The sequence below is a fragment of the Cyprinus carpio genome, chromosome B20, assembly GCF_018340385.1.
Source record: "Cyprinus carpio isolate SPL01 chromosome B20, ASM1834038v1, whole genome shotgun sequence".
Classification (NCBI taxonomy): Eukaryota; Metazoa; Chordata; class Actinopteri; order Cypriniformes; family Cyprinidae; genus Cyprinus; species Cyprinus carpio.
This window is the reverse complement of record NC_056616.1, coordinates 19807682-19832788: the sequence shown is the minus strand read 5'-3', so window position 1 is coordinate 19832788 and position 25107 is coordinate 19807682. Positions and strand designations below refer to the sequence as shown.

General features: G+C 36.5%; 2 protein-coding genes across 4 annotated transcripts; both read right to left on the bottom strand.

Annotated features, from left to right (window-relative positions):
• Positions 1-8551: 8551 nt before the first annotated feature.
• Positions 8552-15700, bottom strand: LOC109063837 (paired mesoderm homeobox protein 1-like). 2 transcript variants are annotated; one of them, XM_042746891.1, is made up of 5 exons: positions 14872-15691; positions 11956-12131; positions 10707-10888; positions 9886-9946; positions 8552-9689 (listed from the first exon to the last, which is right to left on the bottom strand). In XM_042746891.1, the coding sequence occupies exons 1-5, from the start codon at positions 15116-15118 to the stop codon at positions 9612-9614; spliced, it is 744 nt and encodes a 247-aa protein (XP_042602825.1). In that variant the 5' UTR covers positions 15119-15691; the 3' UTR covers positions 8552-9611. The 2 variants fall into 2 exon arrangements, with proteins under 2 accessions (XP_042602825.1, XP_042602826.1); XM_042746892.1 differs by lacking the exon at positions 9886-9946 and having other exon boundaries at positions 14872-15700.
• Positions 15701-20468: 4768 nt separating this feature from the next.
• Positions 20469-24623, bottom strand: LOC109084631 (RAB6-interacting golgin-like). Of its 2 annotated transcripts, none has more exons than XM_042746943.1 (5): positions 24378-24623; positions 23803-24136; positions 23294-23395; positions 23017-23157; positions 20469-21897 (listed from the first exon to the last, which is right to left on the bottom strand). In XM_042746943.1, exons 1-5 carry the CDS (start codon positions 24451-24453, stop codon positions 21507-21509), a joined length of 1044 nt encoding a protein of 347 aa, XP_042602877.1. In that variant the 5' UTR covers positions 24454-24623; the 3' UTR covers positions 20469-21506. The 2 variants fall into 2 exon arrangements, with proteins under 2 accessions (XP_042602877.1, XP_042602878.1); XM_042746944.1 differs by having other exon boundaries at positions 24390-24623.
• Positions 24624-25107: the final 484 nt, after the last annotated feature.

Below are 25107 nucleotides of genomic sequence, written 5' to 3'. Positions count from 1 at the left end.
ACAAAGCAATACATGGGTAGTTTTTATTACAATGACATCCACGGGAGTCCGTGAGTTTGTCTGGCATCCACATGCTAAAACACTGATTTAATTATCATGATATAGTGATGATCAGTTATGAAAAATGAATGCTAACTTGCTGTGGATTGTTTTGGTTTATAAGTATTTTATCTGGTTTATAAATAGTTCTAATTAAAAAACAATCATTTGAAAATTTATATTTTCAATTTATTTTTTAAATAATCACACATAAAGCCTTAGCCTGTTTTGTATTAATATTTGAGCAAAGGCTGTCTCTCTCTTTCTCTCTCATGTTGGAAAGTCTGATTCATTTGAGTGAATCCTCTCTCTCATATAGAGTTGACAAGTCTGATTAATTCTAGTTTAGTGTATCAATTAATCCTAAATCCTAAAGCTCTCTAATGTAGTGCTTGGAAAGTCCAATTCATTCTAGTGAATCAGTTCATTTAGACTGTTCATGTAAATGAACAGATTCACAAAAGTGATTCATTGATTTGACTCTCTGTACTGTATGTTGGTTATATAAATGAGGTTGTTTTTGTTGTATTTAGTATGAATTTGCCAGTTCAGGTTTGATTCCATCACCCTAATTGTGATTCAATCAGAAGCCCTCATTGTTTTGTTCCTACAAAATATAGCTCAAATATTATTTTTCATGAGGTTCTATCTCCATTCTGAGCAGTTTTGAGATATTGAGCTTCAAAGTTTTTGCGTTCCATAGACTTCTGTAGATAATCAAATATTATGTAAATAAATTGTCACAGAATATGTGAATAACAAAATTTTGACAAAACCGTCAGATAGAACCTTATAATTCCAAGGCGACGAATAACTGTCATCATTATAATAGAGATTAATGAATAGAGATTAAGCTGAGAAAGAATAATTCTAGCACATGAAGACATAAACGTTACAGTTGGATTTCCTTTGTTTCTGAAACCAAAGATTCTAGGGAAACTGGAGAATTGCTCCATCCCTTGAAGCCAAAACAGGTCTACTGGCGCATAATTCCTGTTTAAAGGCATTCTTGAACATTGCAGTGTAATATTTCATTAATTCGAAAGGCGGTGGAATGCTTTTCATTAAATGCAGACAGATGGTTACTAGGGTTTCCCTTAGTGTAAGAGTTGAATATGAACCAAGACGTCATGCTCACCTGTGGCTTTTGGGCCCGCTTACCTTCAGTGAATGCCAATATAAAAACATCAACAAACTGAGTTTTAAATACTTGCGCATATCTTTATGAGCCAAATGATTTACGAGCCTCACTGGATACGTGCTTGAAAAATGTTACAATTTATTCATAGGCCCTTGTAAAGAGCTAGTCTTATATAAATATACTTTTGATTAATAATGTTAAAGCCTAATGTCTCAAAAGTCACGTATATCGTCTCTTTAAATTTTAAAACAGGCTCCAGATGTGCTGCACATGACTTAAAAATTATTAATAAACACGTCTGATATAATATACAGTTACAGAATGTTATGTTCATTAGTGTACGTAAAAGTGGAGACCCAGTTTTACCAGTGAAGTTCTGTACATCTGCACCACTATACAGTTTTTAAAATCCCATCAATCCCTGTTCTCACATCAAAGCCTGCAGGTGGATGGCTGAATGCTCTTACCATAACCTTGTTGATCATAAATAAGTTCTTTGTTTGTAGTCTGCATTTGTGGATTGTGTGTAGGCAGTGCCAACCCTCATGATGAATGCTGCAGCTCAGTAAACTCAGTTCTGAGATTAAAAAAAAATGACATGGACAGGATCCAAAAACATTATGCCGTATATAAAAAATTTAATTACTTAACAATAATTCAGGTTATTTAGCACCGATGTGCATGCAAATATGGTGTATTGAGCCACTTCATTCTAGTATTTAACCATGCAGCATATATGGGCACCGAAATTAAAGGGATACCCCATCAGCGGATGTTCTCCAAAATAGCGCTACGGTGATGTAGAGAGATACAGAGGAGACGAATTGTTGAATAAAGTCGTTATTTTTGTTTTCTTCACATACAAAAAGTATTCTCGTCGCTTGATAAAATTCAGATTGAATCACTGATGGCAGATGGACTGTTCTGACAATGTCTTTCATACTTTTCTGGACCTTGACAGTGTAATTTACTTGGCAGTCAATGGGACAGTCACAAGCTTCCCGGTTTTCATCCAAAATATCTTAAATTGTGTTCTAAAGACAAACTAAGCTTTTACGGGTTTGGAACAACATGGGGGTAAATGATTAATGACCAAATTTTCATTTTGTGGTGGAATATCCTTTTAATACTCGCTTTGTGAAGGCATTCACATCGAATGCGTTTTTGCATTCCATTGCACTGCTTTTCATTGCTTTTTTATATAAACGTGTCAGATAAACGTTTTTACGCATAAGATGTTGTTCTAAAAACATGGAGCTCAAGTTAAAATAAAAATGCATCTTTAGATTTTTTTTGCATTCTAAGGTGTAAAAGGGGCCGGTTCACATAACGCATTTTGTTTTCTGTGCTGCTTTTTAATTGTTTTTCTACACCAACATGTGCTAGACATGCATTTTTGATGGTTTTGCTGCCATGTTTTTTTTTAGCATATAGCGCTTGCGTGCTGAATTCTTAAGATGCTATGTTAGTTTAAATCGCGTTTTATAAACTCTAAGGCGGCGTTTTGTGTGAACGGCCACTAAATGAGTGTCGTAGAGTTTACATTTAACACATAAGTATGGATGATTAAATTTATTTTTACAGCATCTCGTATTGAAATTAATACCTTTGGTTAATAAAGACCCCTAATTTCCTTTCATCAAGTCTCATGACAGCCCTATATTTAAATCCGAGAATTGAGCAGAATAAATAAGTTTGCTCTGTTCTGCACTTGCTTCTCCCAATATCTCTTTCTTTCTTCTTCTCTCTTTGCAAGCATCTGTATGTGTGTGTGTGTGTGTGTGTGTGTGTGTATGCATGTGCTGTGTGCATGCACATGTCAGTGTGTGTGCCAGTGGAGAAAATTAAAGGCAGATTTTCCGTGGCAAGCATCATCCCCAAATTGCACATTTGGTGGGGAATTTGACCTGGCTCGAGATGTGACAATAATATTCATTTCAGCGTGTACCTCCCTGCACCCCATTTACACACAGTAGAGATCGTTTCTGAAATAGAAACCCCCAAACTAACACAGAAAGAAAAGAGGAGTGATTGAGAGAGAGAAAATTATTTCTCTCAGTTTTGGAAGATAAAAACCAATGGTAAGCAGATCTAAGCGTCTGCTGTTTGGAGAAGATATGATGGATTGTGGCTTTAAAAGATTAATGACCAGATTATTTCCTCCCTGTAAAGTTGAAAGAATAGACTATACTATGGAATATAAAGCTAACAATTACTTAAAGTGGAGGGGGATTCTTAAAACAAAAGCTTTTGACCTTTTCTTTTGATGCATATATTTGCTAAGGGTCTCTGGCTGCCCTCATACCTTGTATTTCTATCGCTTATGTCTTTGATTTCATTTCCTACACAAGTTTGAAGCTGCACAGTGTTAGTCATCATAATCCTAATGAATGGCTTCCTTACATAGGACGTTTAATGAAGAACTGATCATATGTCTGAATTAACATCTTAAATGATCCTCACCAGAAACTGACCTTTCTTTTAAAACCTGAGGAAATGGTGTGACACAACCTATTTGCGTTGTCCTGTGGTTTTAACAGGCACTAGGGGGATTTGGGTGCACGGTGGATGTTGACCTTTGTGTTTGACTCGGGCGCCGTTGTCACAGTGCTGCTTCCTCTCCAGCAGCCCGGCGCCACTGGGACTTTCTGTCATCTCAGCCCTGTTGGCAAGAGTAATGAAAGCAGGAAGTTATCCAGCTCAAATTAATGATAGTTTAAACACCGAGGTCAGCCTAAGCAGCCTGTTCCACACTTCTTGAATATATCAGCAAATGTGTGACAAGGCCTCAGATCCTGTCAACAAGGTAAAGTGGGAACTTCAAGTTTGATCTTGTTTGAGAAATGCTTGTTTCTTCTCGTTTTGGTAATATGCTAACATTTTAGTGAGAACAGCAACTTTTATTAGTGTGAAAAGGAAGTGTGATTGGTATCTTGGAACAGACCTTGTAGTTTCCAGTCAACTTTTCCTAGTGCTGGCGAATCAAAGCATAAATAAATGTTATTTCTAACCACTTCCTTTCAGTGAAAGTCTACTCATTCAGATTAATATTTTGGCTAGCATAAAAGGGCAAACTGCATCTGTAAATATTCCACAGGATGGTGCTCAAGAGCTTGTCATATGGCATGTGCTTGTTGAGCTTATGAACACATTTATAGAAATAGTTTGAGATATATCTCAGTTTATATCTCACAATTCTGAGTGTACATCTTGCAATTTCTTTGAATTGAAAGTTTACATCTTGGAATTTTTTTCTTAATATCTCACATTTGCAAATTTTTTCTCTGTTTTCTGAGTTTAAATTTTTCAGTCCTGTTTTTTTGCCGCCTCAGAATACAAACTAAAAATTAGGCTAATTGTGTCCCTTTTATCTCGTTTTTCTCTCGCAATGGCAAGTTAGAATCAAGTTTAAAACTTTTTCCTCAGAATTGCAAAAAAGAAAAAGTCATAATTTTGAGATAAAAAGTTGCAATTACCTTTTTTATCCTGTAGCGAGAAACAAGCTTCCATAGTGATGCTATTCAGAAGACTTGAGAAAAATATAAATTCTCCATGTGACCCTCGCTCAATATTTAGACACCTTAGGAATTATTTTTGCATCACATATTCTTGTAGCTCATACAGAAGGCCTGCTGTTATTTACTGACCCCTTCAAGGTCAACTAAATGGTTAACTGTATTTCATTAGAAGGGGTTTTATTTTTTAAATATAATGCCAAACCACACAGAAGGAAAGACAGATTTTTGCTCTGAAGTAATTTGGCAAGAGAGAAAGATGTTTTGGTCTGCATTTCTTCTCTGTTCCTCACTCCAGAACAGGGAGAGTTGAAAGCTGTCAACAGGCTGGGCCAGGGCTCACATGTGTTTTGCTCTGAGCCATGTAAACCCAAACCCCAATCCACTTCTCCATTGCCCCATTTATAAATAAAAGCCTTTTAACAGTGCATATTTTAAATAGTTCAGCTGTTGAGGGAATAGATGTGACTTTTCGTGCCGGGGGAAGCTGAAGTTGATTATACGGCGATGATGAAGACTGATGTCACATTAGCCACCAGCCTTGTGCACGCTGGCGGTTTGTTTGAGAGATGGAAATGAAAATACATATTCATCCAAGTCTGAGACGTCCAAACAGCCAGTTAACATCCTCCAAATGTCTATTGCATAATAATTAGCATCCTTTGATCTTGTAGAGACAACCCGTAATTACAGTGAAAGCGCAGCAAAATAGAAAGCTATATGGCTGCCACTGGAGACTAGAGAGTAGTTATATCTTTACTTGCAGAATCAGTTTGTGTAAGGTCAATATTTTTAAAAAGGTCTTCATTTTTATTATTTATGTAGGACTTCATCTACACACGTGGTCAGAATTGTTGGTACCCTTGGTAAATACGACAAGAGAAGGCTACGAAAATAAATCAGCATTGTTAATTCTTTTGATTTTTTTTTTTTTTAATTCACAAAAATCTTACCTTTCATTGGAGAATAAGAATTTAAAATGGGGGAAAATATCATTATGAAATAAATGTTTTTCTCTAACACACATTGGACACAATTAATGGTACCCTTTTATTCAATACCTTTTGAAACCTCCATTTGCCAAAGTAGTATAGGAATTTTCTCCTATAATGCCTGATGAGTGATCAGAGACCATTCCTTTATCCAGAATCACTCCAGATCCTCCAGATTCCCAGCTCCATGACAGTGCACTTCTCCTCTTCAGTTCACCACACTCATTTTGTGATGGAATTTGGCCTTTGTTTTCCCTCCTTCCCTTTGTTTTCTAAATCACGGCAACTTGACATTTTTAATTAAATCACTGCATTTACTTTAAACATTTAAGCACATTAATTAAACCTAGTAAAGTGCTGCTTTCATATTTTTTGAAAGCTCAAACTAACAGTTCGTTTTAGAGAGCAGTGTACAAAGCAGCCAAGTAAAATTCCACAAAGGAATTTCACCATACATTCAAAATGCCAATCAATCCATCAGAAAGGCCAAAGTGCTGTGTTTTTTTTTGTTTTTTTTTTCATCACAAATATGATTATATGTTCCTCTGTAGCTTAACCCAGCAGGTGGATTGTGGTCTGTGAACTCGGAATAATGTGTCAGAATCACATTTCATTCAACTCCATTCAACATCAGGCTATGTCAGCACACACAATGCCGTCTTGGCATTGGCTTCTACCGCACACTGTAAACAGCTGGACTGTATTTTACAAAAGACAAGTAACTTTTAGTTTTGTGCAAACCCCAGTTAATAAACTGGCTGAGGCCACATGTTCTCAGCGCCTTAGCCAATAGCCAGAGGGCTGACATGGAAGGCGGTAGATTTGTTATGGAGCAAAGGAAAAACGACAAGAAGGGAAACCTGTGATTCACGAAATGAAAAAGGTCACAGGAAGTAAGTAGACGCACGCACGCTCAAATTACTCCAAACATCTCCACCTTATCATACATATATTCCACACACATGCTTGTTCAGACTCTTCCCCCCCATGCTCACTTTGACTGTCTCCTCTGTAATAGGCTCCAGATGTGGTGCTGAGGGGGTGAGGTGTTTGTATGTCATCTGCTCGGGCGGCTACGCGTACACCCATCCGAGGGGGATGCTGTCAGCCCTGATGGAGGGGGCCCGGGCCCCAGGCCTGAAGTGATGGGGCTGGGGGTGGGGCGAACGGGTCACAGCCTACGCACATCTGGAAGCACTTCGGGTCAGCAGGGCCTGGCTGCCTGAAAGGTGAGATGCTTCGACCTGACCTGAGCAGCACAGCATGGAGAGCATGCAACAGTCTGGACGGAGAATAAGGCACTAGCATACACACACACACACACACACATATACGCATGAGTCATGTCGCTAATCAACGCCCGTGGGTGTAAACACAGGCCTTGGAAAGCATTTTCAATAGGTTGGGCCGAGCATAATGATGGGAAATAATAACAATCTAATCCCCCGTCTTTGATTTAGTGAATATCTCTAAATTTCTAGTATTTCTAACTTATAGTCTTGCACTTTCTGAAAGTGGGTTTGACTATATTGAATAGCAGCTGAAAGTTACAAAATGTGACATCGGCAGGTTATCAATAAATAAATGATGCAGAGTAAATTTGTAGCATAAAATAAATGTAACAAAATCACTTTGCAAATAGCCATTTCAGTTTTCACATACATTACATACATTATATTTTAGCTGTTGGAACAGTTGTTGATAATTATATATTAATAGAGCCTTCAATTATGTATCTCCGATACAGCACTCAGTACATCATGTATAGCATAATCTTGGATTGCTGGAGGAAAAATCATATCAAACTCAGTCAGTTTGTTTATTGTAGATGTAATTAAATCTGCAAAGTTTTTGTTTAGACTGATTCTGCAAGCATCTCTTATTTCGTCACTAATTAGCTTGTAGTCATCAACACATTTTCCTTTTATACAATTGGTTTGGTGTTAAAAAAATAATACAATTTAGAATTTTTTAAGCTTTACTTTAAGTGTAAGAAAAGGTTGACATATTTTATCTTCCTTATTTTCTTTCCTCCATAGATATATAGGGGTAACCGGGATTCGATTCCCATCATGCTGTGACATAAAAAATGTTTACCATTTTAGCTATCTACTCGTATTATATAGGGCATAATTGGTAACCATATTTAAACTTAAATGCTCTAAGTTTCCCCAAAGTGATCACGTCATACGCATATTAACTTATAGAGTTACAGATGTTGCAACAAACTGTGCGAGTAAATGGCAAAACTGAAATTCATGCTCAAAAAGCATTGTCTATCAGATCTAGAATGTAATCTATTCTTAACATTTTAAGTAACACATGTTCAGTACAGATGTTAAAGAAAAATATAACACTACTCCATGACAATGTATTGAGATTCTGTCAAAAAAATATTGAATTTGCAATTAAATTGAGAATAATCAATTGAAACATATGGGGTAAGTATTGTGCCTAATCTTCATTCGCTGCAAAAAATAAAATAAAATAAAAGTAAAAAACAGTACATAAATTGAATTTGATTTAATTATTGGGGGATTTTCTTTCTTTGTACATGGGCAAACCATGAGGAATCAACATTTGCTAAAACAAAAAGTTCTGAGATGTTTAGACAGGATCAACACATCCAGAAAAACATAGTTTAACGGCATTGCATAGTATCGTATGATGCTCTAAAATTGTTTTAATAACACGGGTGTGTTTCCTAGTGTGTTCCACCAAAAAAATTAACCTGCAAAAAATCAGAACAGTCAGAAATAATCTAGGTATATCGTAGGATAAATCTAAAAACTCATATTTTTCTCACATAGTTTTAGACACAATTGAAATCACATTGATGACCATCAAAATCTATAATATGAAACTCATTTTGGATTATTTATTTTGTATCGATGGTGTTTTGACTAACATAATGCAAGAAATGTTACATACGGATATATTTTGTAAGGTCATGTTGAAGTAATACTGTTGCCTGCAACAGTTTCTCAAATATGAGCATTTAGCAAAAACATATATGCATGTCTCTCTTTAGCTGTGGGATTCAACACAATAGTATAAGATTTAATGCTTGAAAATGTTTTATTACTATATGGTTTCCAAATATAAGAAGGAAAATATAATTGCTAAAAAAAATCACCTTTGGAAAAACTGAAACATAATGTGTTTATGTACTGTGAGCGGATACATAGGTCACCATGGGGCACAATATTTACCTTAAACAGTGGTGTAATATTCAAGACAATAAAAGATGTAATCCAACCTCAATGCTTCCATCAGAATGGATAGTTTTAAACATCTCCTGTTTACTGACTAAAGTCCACAAATGTGTCTTTATTCTACTGAATGTAGACATGAAAGACATTTTGGGTCAGTATTTTGCCAAATCTCAGCATTAAACTTTTTGTGTAATTTAAACCATTCAGTGATGAATGGTGAACAACAGTCCTCCATTGTTTGCCATGAAAGTGTCTTTACTTTCTGTCCAGTCGACCAAAATAAAGCCAAAAAAGAACAAGGAAAGAACAGCTTACAGCATCCAGACGCTCCGTCTGCCACTTCTTACAGATTTAGCGGAGCCCTGCTCGTTGATTTGTTCTCCAAAGAGCAGACCTTGCGCTGTCTTTACAATCTTCGGATCAGTACAAACTGAGATTAAGTTTCTCAAAAACATACCTTCATCTGTGATGAAGAAAAAAGCCAAATGATAGGGACAACAATGCAGTTCCATTGTTTTAGGAGGGGGCGAAAAGTCACATCCACTCTGCTCTTGACACTGCAGAAGGCCAAACTAATCCAGCTCCTCTGCGTTCTTCTCTTCTCAATGTCTTTTTGCTTCTCTTTGTCCCCTCATCTCGTCCCCCATTTCAGGCTTAATTGACAGTGGGCACCTGTTTGAGGCTGTACTCTTTGGCCTTCAGTCTCAGGTTAGCAATGCTGTTGGCCATATTCATTCCCTGGGTGGAAGTGGTGTTGGCACAAGTGGGTGGGTAGGTTGCCATGGTGCTGAAAATAAGATAGGAAATAGTCAATATAAATTTTTATGTTAAACGCATTTCAAATTCAATTGACAAATAAGCCCCAAATTTAAAAAAGAAAAAAAGAAAAAAAATATTTAATGTCTTCATAGGAATTTAAACTATAGTGCTTAATTTTTCAATTTAAATGATAAACCATAAAAAGAAATGTAAAAAGTACTTGCTTTCTGTGGGCAGCATTTTCTGTGGCATTCGCATTGGCCCTCCCTCCGGCCTTGGGTACCACTTAAGAATATATAAATAGTTAATAATTCTTCATAAATACTGCATTAACATGTATGCATTATACGTGCACAGTAATGCGTTAGGTGTGCGTTGAAATTGTGCAAGCTCGTTTTACTGGCATGATCACTGGTCAAATGCATATCCATGCCAGAAAGTGTTCCCGGTCCGGTTGCATATTTCAGCTGCTGGGAAAAAATTTATTTGGCCGGAGTATCAGGGTAAGTTACTCTATACGGCTTTTAAGAATGAAGATTACTGCAAATCATAACCAAAGTGTAACTAGAGTCACAAAAAATCCTGCCCAATGGACTTTTCTCCCTCTGAAAGTCCATTTGTATCCTATGGCCCAAAGGTCATGAGGGTCACAGGCAGATTTAATATGTTTTGTTTTCAGATTATCACTTCATCATCAGGGGATCGGCCCACCATCACTTTCACAAAGAGTGGCAGAAAGCGACCTGCTAGCCAGTCCTTGTGCTACTTTGGACTATTTGGACCTACGCAATGCTGCTGGGAAAAGCAGAGCATTGCCATTTCTGCCATTTGCCGGCGCGACCCTCCGACTCCACCAAAATTTTGAAGGAAAACAAAAGAGCTTAAGAATGAAATTGTACAAAAAAAATCTAATCTAAAACATTTGGAAGAAAAAAACATGGGCAACCCGGAGAAGATGAAGTCACGGCAGGAGAGCAGAAGAGACGTATAGAGAGGAAATGAAATGAAACCAGAGCGCTGTGATGAGAAGGATTCAGAGAGTTACCTGTACGGGGCTGCGCTCCCCCAGGAAAGGTAGTCATTTGGACGGGGTGCAGGACGGGGGACAATAGGCTGCTCCACCGCCGTTACGTCGCCTGAGTACGATTTGAGAAGTGAAGCATTCTTACTGGCCAGCATCGCCCGCTCATTGCGCCGAAACTTTGCCCGTCTGTTTTGGAACCACACCTATGAGAGCACAAGCCGAAATGACACAGTATGGTGGATATTCTGGATATTTAGTGCACAATGATGAAAGATAAATTGCAAAGCGAAGCAGATTCTAAGACTCAAGATATAGCTGGTATAATACTGCCTGCATCGAAACCAAAAAATGCTAGATCACAGCTAAAGTTTCAGATCTTTTTTGTGTTCTGTGACCTTAGATGATGCATTTTTCTGCTTGAAATTGTTCCTGACTCACATGATTGGCTCAGCTGTGATCACATTCAGAAAACAGAGTGTGACGATTGATATTAAAACAATCAAAATGCAATTTAAAAAAAAGAATTCTCAATTTCAGGCTTGACATAGCGCTGTAGGACAATATTTTACTGCACTTTTTTAAATTCGCCCTGATCTGCTGGTGCACACATGTACACCTTTTTTTCAGAGGTTTGAAGAATGAGCAGACGCGCTTGTGAAACATGTTTGGAGACAGAGCGGGAAGCCCAGATCTCGAAGCCTTGGCTGCAGCACCAGGCCTGGTGGAGGCACAGTGTCCGGTTACGCAGCGCCTGAGGAATGAGCTCAAAGTCTCTTTTATCAAAGCATTTCTGTATTGCTCCCTTTCTGGGACACATTAATTGCAGATGTGTTTGTTCTATTTCTTTCCTTTCATTCTCCCCTTCCTTCTCTTGATCTATAAACGGGAATAATCCCCATCTTTCTACAAAAACAGTCTCATTACAGGAGAATGTGGAGACTGGCTGCGGCCTACAGCATGTGTGCTGAGAGGCAGAGTGATCGGCTGGGGATTTTTAAACAATCATGCTGAACTCTGACGATGGGGCTGATGACAACACCAAGCTTCAGTGTTACCATCACGTACATCTGTAACTGAATCTTTGCTGAAACCTTGAATTAGGCAAGTGGTTAAATCTTCTTTTGAGTTTGGTCATTTTTATTTCTAAATGTATTTTAATTTTAAGGTATTATGCATAAAGCTTCAGTATGTTTTGTATTAAATTCAAAATTGAATGCATTCTCTAATCAGCTAGTAAACTAAAGACCTGATTGCGGGGTGTGATGTTTACCTGAACTCTAGCTTCGGTGAGATTGACCCTGCGTGCCAGGTCTTCTCGAACAAAGGCATCTGGGTAGTGTGTCCGCTCAAACACTCGCTCCAGCGCTTGCAGCTGGCTGCTGTTGAACGTAGTTCTATTCCTCCGTTGTTTACGCTTTTTCTTTTCTTCTGAGTTCAGCTGTTCATCTGGTAAAGCACACACATAAATTTATCTCAGGAGATGCAGCTTTTAGATATTTCAAATTTAATCTCCATCAGCAGGTGTTTAGTTCTCATTATGTAGCCATTTTCTATTATCTTGTATGCTGTTGATTTAGAAATAAAAAAAAATAAAAAATTCTGGGATTAACATTAAAGGAAATCATCTTATATATATATATATATATATATATATATATATATATATATATATATATATATATATATATATATATATAATGGATATATTTTTGCAAAGCATAAATCATAAGCAACTATTTATTTGAATAGATTTACTTTTTTGCCTTTGTAGTGTTTTACAATGGCTTTAAAAATATCATTTAACACAAATTTACACTGCAATCAGTAAAGTGATCCCAGTTATTAAACTAGTGAACATTACTATACAATGTAACTAATGAAAAATGTTTTGTAATGAGCCTAGACATTTCTCACAAGACCATAAACCCACAAGAGGGGCTGAATTACATCCCTCCGAGTTGTTATAAATATAACTTTTTTTGCTTTTTGTCATGGAATTCTTTAGACAAACTCTGTGTGTGATCACAAGAATAGTTTTTGTTTTTGCTCATCTTTCATCTTCAGTTTGCACTGAAGGAGAGTTTTATAAACGTAGAGAAACTCATGAGAAATGCCTTTGCTGTTCTTTAATCTGACCAACAGCATATGCAAAATGTCCAGCAGCAATCAAGCAAATGATTAAAAGATAGAAAAGGAGCATGTCAAAACAGGAATATTTTGAAACAACGTTTAAAGAGCCTATTCCCATCGGTACTTTACAGCCAAAAGCAGAGACGTAACTTAGACTCTCATGAGACTCGATAATCATTCAACTGACAGCACAGACAAACTGCAGCCTATGGGGTTGCCATCCCTTTGCTTTTCATGACAACAGTAGTTCCATGACCATAATTTTCCAAAAGGATCACAGATGAACACTGACATTTGACCTAGGCATAGCAGGGGGTATAGGCTCTTTAGGCCTGTTGGAAAGATTGTTAAATGCCAGCATTTTATTGGTTCAATTTCAGATTGTAAAGGTCAGTTTAATTACTATTTAAACTTCCTGTTTGCTACATTTAAATGAAAACTCAAGCGGTTTAATGGGGCATTGGGCTTGCTATAGGAAATGCTTAAAAAAGCTTCTACAAAATGAGTCCAAGAGTTTTAGGAAAAACACTTGATAACTAACACATGAGGGAATGGATTCTAACAAAATATGAAATAAGACTATTAAATTGTGTTTGAATACCTCATTCTGATTTCCCTTTATTTGTAGTTTCTTGGAACAATCCTCATACAATGACAACAATAAGAACAAATATTTTAATATAGGCCTACATTTCAGTGTGAGTTTAATCGAGTTTAATCATATTTGGGGGCAAATTTCATCAAAATATTGTCCTTAAAAACATAAATTACTTAGTTAACATGTAAATTATAATCTAAAAGCAAACTCGCGTTCTCAGAATTTGAAATTATAGTTGTGTGAATAATGGGGGGAGTAATTTTGATTTGCACCCCAAAAGAGAACTAACGCATTTAAGCTTTCACACGCGCTCTGGGGAATAAACGAAAGAGAGAGAGAGAAAAAAAAAGCATGCAGATTCATGTCAAACAATGCAATAATGACGACAATCTTTTTATACATTTACATAAAGTTTTAATGCCATGATAGAGATATGGTCTTAAAAAACAGAAGGAAAAAGTTTTTTGTTGTTGTTGTTGTTTGTTTGTTTGTTTTTTTTATTGTGGATTTCACTATAGCTATACTAAGAACGTAAAAACTGCAATGTACAAGCCAACGTGATTAGGCCTGCGTAAAATTGTTACGATTAATAATACTTGATAATAATTTTAGGTTAATAAAATAATTCCACTGTAGCCTAACATAAGTTTGAAAGAAAGCAACACTAGGCCAAAATATTTTTTTTTTTCCGCAGAAGACGATTTATATTTGTACTACACGTAATGAAGTTTGCTATTCAATAGCCTACCATAATCGCATATGTATGTTCTCCGGATGCAGGATAATGATGACAAATTATAGTGTTGAAATGAACTGAAAAGGGCCAGAAAGTAGATTTAGGATTTTTTCTGTGGGTTTTCCTAGCGCCCTTTTTATCTTTAATATTTTCCCTATACCAAGAAAACTGAAAAATGACAGAGACGTGCCTGTTGTTCATAAAATTTTTTCACTGTTGCAAATGTTCTGCTAATTATTATATAGGCTAAAGAAAATTATAAAATAACGTCAATTTCAGGAAGCAGTTCTACTCATAAAAATGAACACAAATTTCGAGATGTTAACGGGGCCATATTTTCATTAACGCACAACGGGCTGGAATGTCAACAATCATAAATTATGTACAAATGCTTTCACGACCCATAAACTTTTCTCATGCGGAATAATTTTTTCTGCTAGTATTATTTCTGGTGAGAAACTTCCCATCACCTGTCTACACATTTGCTAGACTGTGTTGTACTACATTTAAAAATCATAAATTAAATTTAATGATTAATCCAGTGTGTTACTACACCACTACAGAATCAAATAGGCTAGCCATTAAAATTTGACAGTATTTTTGTAAGCAAAATATAGGCTACCAATATTGTCAGTTAATTTGATATTGTGTTAAATGTTTTTGATTCTCACTATAAATCTACATCAACACTTGATTTTCTTAGGGAGTGTGAGCAGACTTACTCTCCTGTTGTGTTGTATCACTGCCGCTGGTTAAACCCGGAGATTCCAGCATAGTCCTGCCCGTTTCGCCAACACTTTCGTCCGCCTGAGAACCGACCATTTCTCTAGCCTCCTCTAGATCCAACAGGTGGCTCACCGAGAAGTTCTTTTTGGCTTGCAGGTTTTCCAGGTTGGCTGTAATGGGACTCTCCAGTCTGCTGGATATGGTTGCTTGTCTGTCCATTACATGTGCATAGCTAGAAGTCATGACGCAAATACGATACAAGAGAGAGAGAGAGAAAAAACTGGGCAAGTGTATTAGGTTAACCAAACAGGTCCTCCTTGCGTAATTTCGAAGACAAACTCATAAGGAACAGCGCCTCCAAAAGCTGCCTTTGCTCACTATGATGGTTATCCAGGTGGAGCAATGTTTCAGCTTGATCTAAAACTTTGTGGAACTTAATAGGACTATAAAGACCACGAAGTTTGTTGAATGCGTCCACTCAAAGCCATATAATCTCTTTTTGCAAAGTATTGTTGGTTCAATAAGAAAAAACTCCCAGAGCTCCACGGAGTTGTTGACTGAGCGCTGATCCAGAAATGCTGATGCCTTTCAGATGCGTGTGTGTAAAGCAGCGAGAGGAGGCAGGACACTCCACCGCCTTCCCTAAGCTGTTGGCTCTTGGCTTTCTCCTCTGCTCCACGCCGTGCTCTATGCTCACACACACACACACACACACACACACACGCACACGTACGTGTTCTGGCACTTCAAACGGCGCGCTCACTGGCATGCAGTGGAGTGGATTGTAAATGAAAAATTGAGACCCCTGGGAGAGAAGATGGAGCTGAAAGGCTCTCGTAATTACGTGGCAAAAGACTTTGTGCTGTCTTTGACGTTTAACAGCCCCCCTCCCTCCTCCATCACAGCTTCCCTTCGAAGGTTAACCCTCCCCAAACTCTGAATTCCAGATATCTGTCACTTAATATCCTTTCGCTCAAAACAATGTTCAAGTGAGTTGTGGCACAAAGACATTTGTAAAGTTTGGAGGAAACGTCCATTAATGGGATGGTTTAATTCAATACCTATAGCAGTCAGACGCCATCTTTAATTTTTACGCGAATGAAAACGAGGCCATAAGGTTAAACCGTCAAAGAGGCCGTTTACACAGAACGCGTTTTTGCGTTTAAAAGTGGAATGGGAAAACCCCTCGTCTTTAGAACGCTGTGTCAGGCGCAAAATGCTACAAAAAACATTGTCTCAAAAGACGTCATTTAAGCGTGTGTTTACCTAAAAAGAAGAAGAAGAAAAAATCAGCTCAGTAAAATAGCCTACAAACCTTTCTGTGTGAACGGCCCCTTAAGGTCCTATGTCACAGTAATTTTTGGCAAGGCATTTTTGATAATGCATGCAGCGTTTTCGTTGGCTTCCTTGCATAGCATCCTTTCCATTAGCTAAATGAAGATGTCTACTCTGCCAACTGATTCGTTGGCGTTCTTTCAAAATAATTAAAGAATTAAATAAAGTTTTTTTTAAGATTTGTACAGTAGCCTACCACATAGCCTAAAAGAATATTCTGATAACCATAACAATGCACATGCATAAGCTATTGATGTTTTTTTTTTAAACTAAAACGTTTTTTTTTTTTTTTATGTTTTGTCATACAGACTTGGGCAAATATACGTTATCGGTCAAACCAAAAACCGGAGAAAGTTCTAGCTGCAGTTGCTAACATTTCCAGCTAGGACGAGAGTAGTGTCAGACCACTTGGTGAGTTATAAGTGGCGGCTTTCACAAGGTAGATGTCCATGTGTTTCAATGGCGAGAGTCTATAGGCTCCTCACTGCCACAGACATCCCGTAGCTTCCAGCCCCAGATCTGGGAAAAGAACACTTGATGCCATCAAAGGAAAACGGATTGAAACCAGATGTGCTGCTTTCGTTCTTTCCATGTATTTAATTAAGCCGCTGTTGGGATGGAGTAGACCTTTTTCATCATTAGTTTTCCCTCTACATTCCCTCAGCTGCCAGCTCCTCTACAAGCGACTTCTCTCAAAAAGGCCTGCTATCGGGCTGAAAGATCGCGCAAAAGAAGACAGTCTGGAAAACCGGTCCTTTCAACCACAACCAGCAAACCGTTTTTCAGTCCAATGTCAAATCCGTGTGGCACATGTCCATCATCGCTTGAACGCAGACGTCGCAGTTGAAAGAGATTGGGGTTTGTTTATGGCCTGTCAAAATCCAAACTTTAAAAGATTTTTTTTCTTCCTCTGGTTCATGATGACTTTGGACCGACAGCTTAAATTTAGACAGATTTATCATTTGGACAGCTACCCTAAAGTGTGCTTTAACGATTTCCATTGCTTTAATTTTAATCGAATTCCATCGATTTGAAAATCAAATATATTTGATCAATGGAGTTCCATGACTTTGAATGAGTTCCATTCATTTGATATTGTTGAGTTAAAATAAAATATAAAGAGACTGCACTAAATGTTTAAAAGCTGAACTAGAATAAATAACGTTTTTTAAATTTTATTCATCTCCATTTTCCAGGCCAGTTTTCCTGGCCTGTAAAGCACAATCTTCCCGATAGCCTTAAGTTTTCCATGACCTTGGGAAGGCTGTAAATGGACAGAATAACGAAATGAAAGGGTATTATATTTCGCTTTAAAAATGCAAATAAACACGTTAATTATAGTAATAATAATAATAGGATACTAATAATAATATATATTTTTTTTAATTATTCAAAAACACCAACGGACAAATCATCATTGAAATGTATTTTGTAAATGTATTTCTTGCCAGTTAGGATTTTTCCACAGATGATTTTATAATGTAGGCCTACGTGCATAATTGAAAACACGACTCATAACTCTGTGGATTGACTTTATGACATTGTGACATTGTCAATCCTGGGGATCCACGGGATTTCCATTTGATGACAAACTATATTTAACTTTGAATGTGTGATAAGTACTGTTTTTACAACCGTTTTTTTAAACACTGTAGCAAAAATCCATCGAAATAAAACCCTAAACTAATGAATAACAAAAACAATACACTTAAATTCAAATCACTAAAATAAATAAACCCAAAACACATAATTAATACACACAAAATCACGTAACAGAAAATACAACCAATAAAAAACGCGTCAGAAATTTCTCGAGTCACTCGGTCGACTGTTCGGGGTATCCAGTTTAGCCTATACTACAATCCTATAAAATAAAACAATCCACATTAAACATGTTCACATAATGTATTGTAATTGATGTGTAGAGGAATATATTCCGATTCTTAAATATGTCTGAAGATTTTTTTTTTTTTTTTTTTTTTAATAAATAAATAAAAAATAAAAAATGTCCCTCTACACAAAGTTCAATGAAAATATGTCTGAAGATTTTTTTTTTTTTTTTTTTTTTTAAGCTATTTTGTATTATTTGGTTAACATGTTTATGTGTGTCATTGAGAAGAGGGGAAGGTAAAGCAATGAGTCAATAGCACACCAATTTATAAAAAAACCAATACAAACAATAAAATGAAACTTTACATCAACACGTCAATTAATATTAAAAAACACAATTTTAAAATAACCATCATACCAACACCAGAAATACAAAATAAAAATAAAATATTGAAAAGTGGGAAAAAGTGGGACTTTATTTGGTTTGGTAGTATTGTTTTATAGCAAACAAGTGTACATAAAACAAGAATACATTCCTTAGAAATATATTTGTACCTAGGTTGATTAGGATCACTCAAATACGTTTTGGGGACCGCGATTTTTTGGTTTATAAATATCATTTCAAAAAATTATAGCATACAAACATAAATTGAGAAAAATTATTTCAAAAATTGTCATAAATTATAGCACGCAATTTTACAATAAGCAGCATTCTTGCATCAGTAGTGATTAATTATTTGCAAACATGTTTTAATATGGCCAGGTCTGACTAAACCAGCACATCATTTTTCAGACATAGGCTAATGTCTTAAAAACAGAAGTCATCCAGTTATTGCCCACGACACCGTTAACATTATAGGACTTTAACTAGTTTTAGATGGAAAGTTGAGAGAAAGGCACAAGTGAATTCCCCTGACGCTGTCATCAGAGCGCGAGCGTGCATGTCTGCATGTGTTTTTTCGCGCAGGATATGAAGCGCGAGCACAGAAGGAGGCACTTTAATTGTAATTAGTGAAATAAAAGCTTGTGATAAACACAGTGAAAATAAAAAATAAAAACCAGAACAAGAACAATACACTTAAGCTCGCGGAATCGTCTAATCAGCACCAGGCGCACTTGATCGTGTTTAAACCTGCCGAGTTTACAGTAGTTAACCATATACATAAGATCTTTTGAGGAATTCCGTCGACATAGTCGTAGTTGATCGTGTTTAACAGGAGGAATTCCGTCGACATAGTCGTAGTAAATCATATTTTGTCAGACCTTATTTAAATTTTCAAAAAGATTTAGACCTATTTAAACCATGGCAATATTGTTCTCAGTGTTAAAATGTTCTGTTAAATCTGTCTGATTTATCTAACGATTTAATGCAGTTGGCTAAGCACTTTTGTATTGATTTATGATAGGCTATTTGTTATGTTTCGTTTGTTCCTTAGGCTATTTTAATCTGCTTACAATATAAAACTAAACATTTACGGTTACAAGGATTTTGTGTATATATTACGTTTTTTTTTAGAAATGTGTTTTTTAAAATGTAGATTAAAATAGAATGTTTATATGGTTGTAATAAGATGACGGAAGATTACTTTAATTAACATAATGAATTTTAAAAAGATATAGCATTAACAGTAGTTGCTTTTTATTTTACATTATGTTGCATAATCATCATGATCAAAACCGGATAACCAATGACTTGCCAGAAGGCAGAATGTTTCAGTAAAAGTTGATCTCGTGCGCTTTTTTCTTTTTCCCTCGAGTTTCTCGGGTTACGAAGTCTTTTCAACCTGTCCCGACGGACGGAGGGCACATAAATCAGAAATGCGCTCTCACAAACTCAGCTTCACGAAAATCTCCTTTCCTGTATTTACTTCCAGGATTTGTCAGTCCTTGTTTTATATACTCAAACCAGAATAGAAAAGAAAAGAATAGAATATTGTATTTCATACTGTGATGAGTTCATGCAATGGCTATGATTAATACATTTTTACTATTAAGCATAGCCTATTAAAATTAATATTAGTATCAATATTTTGCTTAAGTCGATGATGGAGTAAAAGTGCAATATTCTATCAAGAATTTAAGTGGGACTGAAAAAAAAAAAATTACAAATACAAAAATGTTAATTTACAAATATTTGTCTATGTGTTTCTCAAGGGCTGTGCAGTCACTACTGCATCGCTGTAAAGTTTTAGGTCGATATAAGGAGCCTTAGAAGTCGAGAGACACTTGAATAAGGTTTGTGGCTTTCCTTAAATTCGTTGATAAAATAAACCGTTATATGAAAATATGAGATCAACAGTTTCCATATAATTTACAAATAACAAACGCATTACCACTTTAAACAGTTTAAAACATAAGCAAAAATGCAAAGTGTATTCCAAAGGATAATTTTTTAACATGCTATGAGGTTTCAATAAAAAGTATAAAATCGGTTAAAATATTAAAACACTTTATTCGCCAACAGATAATTTAAATATTGAATTTATAGCATATTTTATAGTCATTATAATGCACACGAATATAGTCAAATGCATGACATTCATAATATATATATATATATATACATATATATATAAACCTTTTTGAATAACATAAACGTACTGTTATACAATTTTACATTTTTTAGTGTTGGTGCAAAGCTCTGCATGGTGTTTGCATGGAGTTTTATTAGAAAAGTATAAAATATATACATACAACATATGTATTTAAAAAAAAAAAAAAAAAAAAAAAAAAAACCTATGCCATTCAACTTCCCACATTCCAACAGTTTTTTCCTCTACAGTACGAATCAATTGTTCTAATCTCTGCTGAGCAAACTGTCGGCTTTGTATGATAAAAACCCCCTGCTGTTATTGATTTGTTAACATTCGCATCAAGTTATTTTTATGAGACAAGCCATATACAGATAAAAGATTCCACCATTCACTTGTGCAACATCATGTGAAATAAATCACAACTACAAACCACCACCAGGCCATTTGCCACTATTCCATTTTGAATAATGTCAAAGTTATAAAACAATCAAGTTAACAGTATTTAGTCTTTTATAGTGTTTTTAAGATGCATAATGTTTTCAAGAGATTTGTACTCCATTTACTTAATGGAAGACAGATTAAACTGTACAAATGACTGACAGCCAAAAAGCCACAATCAAATACATATCACTATTTTAACTGGCCACATTTAGAATCATGTAGCACCCTTAATTAAAACCAAAAACCGAGCTTAACAGATCATAATCAATATTTAAGCCCTATAACGTTCAGGCATTTTTAATGCTAGTAGTAGTAATGGAATAACGCTCACAGTATTTGGGAACTTGACACCAATATCAGACTGAGGCTGTCTTTTATCCTCACAAAATGCAGGATGGCGGTTTGTTCAAACCTCAAACAATTTCTAAAGTTGGTAGCAAGTGTTATGTAAACCGTCATCCAGCCTCTATTAAATTGATGATGTGTGGAAGCTAGCTTAGCCCATCTGCAGAAACATCTGTTGCTTTGCTCTCCTGATTGTCTTGGCTGATCGTTGGTTCTGTAATGGAACTGTCTTTGCTCATACTTGAGCCATCCACCTCTGTACGCCCCTCCGTGTCTGCTGCAGGACCGTTTTCTGTAACAGGCTGGGAGTTGGCCTCCCTCTCTTTGTCCTCTCGATCTGTTTCCTCTGGGATGGGGACGTCCTCAGCATTAAGCTCTAGCTGAATCATCAACTCCTCCAGTTTGCGGGCCTTGCGCATCTCATTCTGTTGGATGATTGCACACAGGTGCTCTGTCAGCTGCTCTTTCACCTCCGTTTTCCTGTGCAAGTCCATCTTAGCGGCAACATACTCAGCCTCTGCTTTCTCAAAGCGCTTCCTGTCAACAATAAGAGATTGGCAGAGACATGAGAGTTAGATGTATAGAAATGCATATTCTATGCTTGATGTGCACAGGTATCGCAACCATTTTGCTGTACTCAAATACAAGTACATTCTCAACTGATTAAAGGCAGCTACCCTGGTAAATGATTCTCAAAATATTTTAGAGAAAAATATTGTAAAAAATGAATAAAAATAAAAGATTATTATAAATTACTGCTAAAATATTTTCTTATATATATATATATATATATATATATATATATATATATATATATATAGATATATATATATATATATATATGTGCATATGCATGCATGCACATACACACATTACATACAAATATACATAAATATACTTTTTACAATATATAAGTGGTTAAAGTGTTCAAAAGTAAACTGAATAACAAAATGAATAAAAAAGATGATAATGTTCTGCTACAAGTAATAATTTAGATGTGCATGCATTTGCCACTTTTGTGCAAATGCATTTGCCACATTTGTGGGGGAGTCGTGGCCTAATGGTTAGAGAGTCGGACTCCCAATCGAAGGGTTGTGAGTTCGAGTCCCGGGCCGGCAGGAATTGTGGGTGGGGGGAGTGCATGTACAGTTCTCTCTCCACCTTCAATACCACGACTTAGGTGCCCTTGAGCAAGGCATCGAACCCCCAACTGCTCCCCGGGCGCCGCAGCATAAAATGGCTGCCCACTGCTCCGGGGTGTGTGTTCACAGTGTGTGTGTGTGTTCACTGCTCTGTGTGTGTGCACTTCGGATGGGTTAAATGCAGAGCACTAATTCTGAGTATGGGTCACCATACTTGGCTGAATGTCACGTCACTTCACTCACTTCACTTCACTTCACTTTCATAATTTGGCCGAATTAATATAGAAATGCTACAGGGGGCAGTATTTTCACCCCTGAGCAAACAGACTTCTATATGCATGTACTGGATGTACTAAGTTAGTCTATTTTTGTAGATTTGCTATTTTAAGTTGACAGATATGAGGAAGTGGCACATAAAACAAAGTGAGAGCAATTTCAACAAGAAACTACTTTGAACTTGATTAACAGTACACTTAGAATGGACTGTAAAAATGGGCCTGAAATTAACATTTACCATGCCAGGGAATAATCCATGCTTGATTGCTCTATCAGTTTTCTAAGAATCCCGATGTCGCTGGACACAGAATCATCCAGTAACTGAAGTTCTCTCTGGATCTTCTTCAGTTTCACAGCTTCAGCCTGTGTCTGTTTGGACCTGGGAAACAGGAAGTTACATTTTCAACATTCTGCTTTTCACATAACACCTTTGGATTATCATACATGCAAAAAGGTTATCATACTCCAGACAGACAGATTTTGATAATTCTTTAAAAACAGACATGTGCTCTTACTTTTCAGCAATGGTTTTTGCAAGGAGAGCTTTCCTTTTTTTATTCTTCTCTTCCATTATCCGTTGCTCCCACTGCAACTGCTGCAGACGGTTCTTCTCCCGCCTGTCATAAGAAAAATTTGTAGGAGTCATATATCTGAAGCCATTACAACACAAAAATAACATACGGTTATCTACTGTAATTCCTACAAATTCAATGTATATTACGTTAATATAACCAGGGTTTTTGAACACTTTTAGAGTTAGCCTTATTCCATTATTCATTACATATAACAGGCCTTGGAGGTTTCTTGAATAATACAAAAAGTGTCCAATTCCACAGAAAAAAAAACATGGCAACCCTTGACACAATGCACAAAAAAGGGGGGAAATAAATACATTTTGGGATGAAATATAATACAAATATTATCTTGTACAGTAATTAAATTAAAAACAATGTATTTAATATAAAATATGATTAATATTTAAGTATTCCTGGCCGGTGTTTGCATAGGAAATAGACTTACTAACAATTCCACTTGCTGTTTGTCCAGCTCTTTGATGACTGCTGGTGGTGCAGATTCTGCAGGTGATTCTGGGTCATGTTTAACAGGTTCTGCTTCATGTTCAAACAGTTGCGACTCCAACGGTTTGGGCTCGTCCCGTGGTTTGACAGGAGTGGGGTGACGGGCAGCAGGCGGGTCTGGGGGCTTGGTAAGCTGTTGGTCGGGTGGAAGAGAGTGGCTGTCCTCCTTCTGTTTGGCTGCCAGCTGCAGAGCCCTTTCCCGCTGCAGCTGCTGTCTGCTCCGGTTAGTCGGAGCGGCTTTCCGGCCACGACCCAATGTGACAGAAACAGCCTGGTTTACTGGATAAGAGCACATTAGAGCAGACTTATCAGTATTCACATTTAGAGTTAGAGTCTGTGTCTTAAAATCTAGAAGAGGATCCAATCACGACGTCTAGGTGCGCAAGTCGAGATACACGATTTGAGACATTTCCGCATTTAATAACTTACAAAATAACAATCAGCATAATTATGTGTGCATTTCATTTCCATATACAGGCAGACTGCACGAACGAAAACCAATTCTAAGTAAAGTTACAACATTTGTATTCACCGACGTCGCCGTTGTGTTTCATTCTTCGCAGTTCTTCCTCTGAAAATCCAGCCCACGATGCCATTCTCAGTAGCCTATAAAGTGTCTTGCAAAAAAAACTGCAAATCGGTTTTCTCAAAAACAAATATATGTGGGTTTAAATGGTATTTTTCAACATGTACACACGGAAATTAACTTTACTTTCTCATCTTGCCGCCATGTTTGTGTATAATGACTGCCACGTTAGACCCTAGAAAGGCCCCTTCGCTTGTGCCCTCGGCATTTGCCTGTTTTTTGTTACGAATGCTATTATATTCGTGTAATGTTGCGAATAAAATATAACTTTTTATTTGTATTTTTTATTTTTATTTTTAACTTTTTATTGATAATGAATTAAAAAAAAAACATACAGGCAATAGTTTTAGATGATTGACCTTTACAGTTTCTTTGGGCACATATTAAAATAAACCATTTCCTTTCTTGTGCTTAGTTGTCATGAAAAAAACAAAAACAAAACAAACCAGTAAAATGTATCCAGTAAACAGTAGCCTAAGAATATCTGCTGATATTCACATGTGTGGGTTTTATTAATTCTTTCCTATCCAATGAGTTCATGTACATGTACCCAGAAAGCTGTTCTTCTAAGAAAACATCTGCTAAGTTTACATAAGTTTGCAGTCATTAAAAAAAGTGTCAGCACTGGAAAATGTTGAATATTAGAACAGGCTTTTAGGGGGAA

What these genes read in the sequence shown, in the direction of transcription:
- LOC109063837 (XM_042746891.1), bottom strand. Translation starts at nt 15,118, where the DNA reads ATGACTTCTAGCTATGCACATGTAATGGACAGACAAGCAACCATATCC. An exon ending in TGATACAACACAACAGGAGA is followed by an intron (nt 12,132 to 14,871) that starts GTAAGTCTGCTC and finishes GTGCTTTACCAG; the next exon opens with ATGAACAGCTGAACTCAGAA. An exon ending in GAAAATGCTGCCCACAGAAA is followed by an intron (nt 9,690 to 9,885) that starts GCAAGTACTTTT and finishes TCTTATTTTCAG; the next exon opens with CACCATGGCAACCTACCCAC.
- LOC109084631 (XM_042746943.1), bottom strand. Translation starts at nt 24,453, where the DNA reads ATGGCATCGTGGGCTGGATTTTCAGAGGAAGAACTGCGAAGAATGAAA. An exon ending in CGACGTCGGTGAATACAAAT is followed by an intron (nt 24,137 to 24,377) that starts GTTGTAACTTTA and finishes GCTCTTATCCAG; the next exon opens with TAAACCAGGCTGTTTCTGTC. An exon ending in ATGGATTATTCCCTGGCATG is followed by an intron (nt 21,898 to 23,016) that starts GTAAATGTTAAT and finishes TATTGTTGACAG; the next exon opens with GAAGCGCTTTGAGAAAGCAG.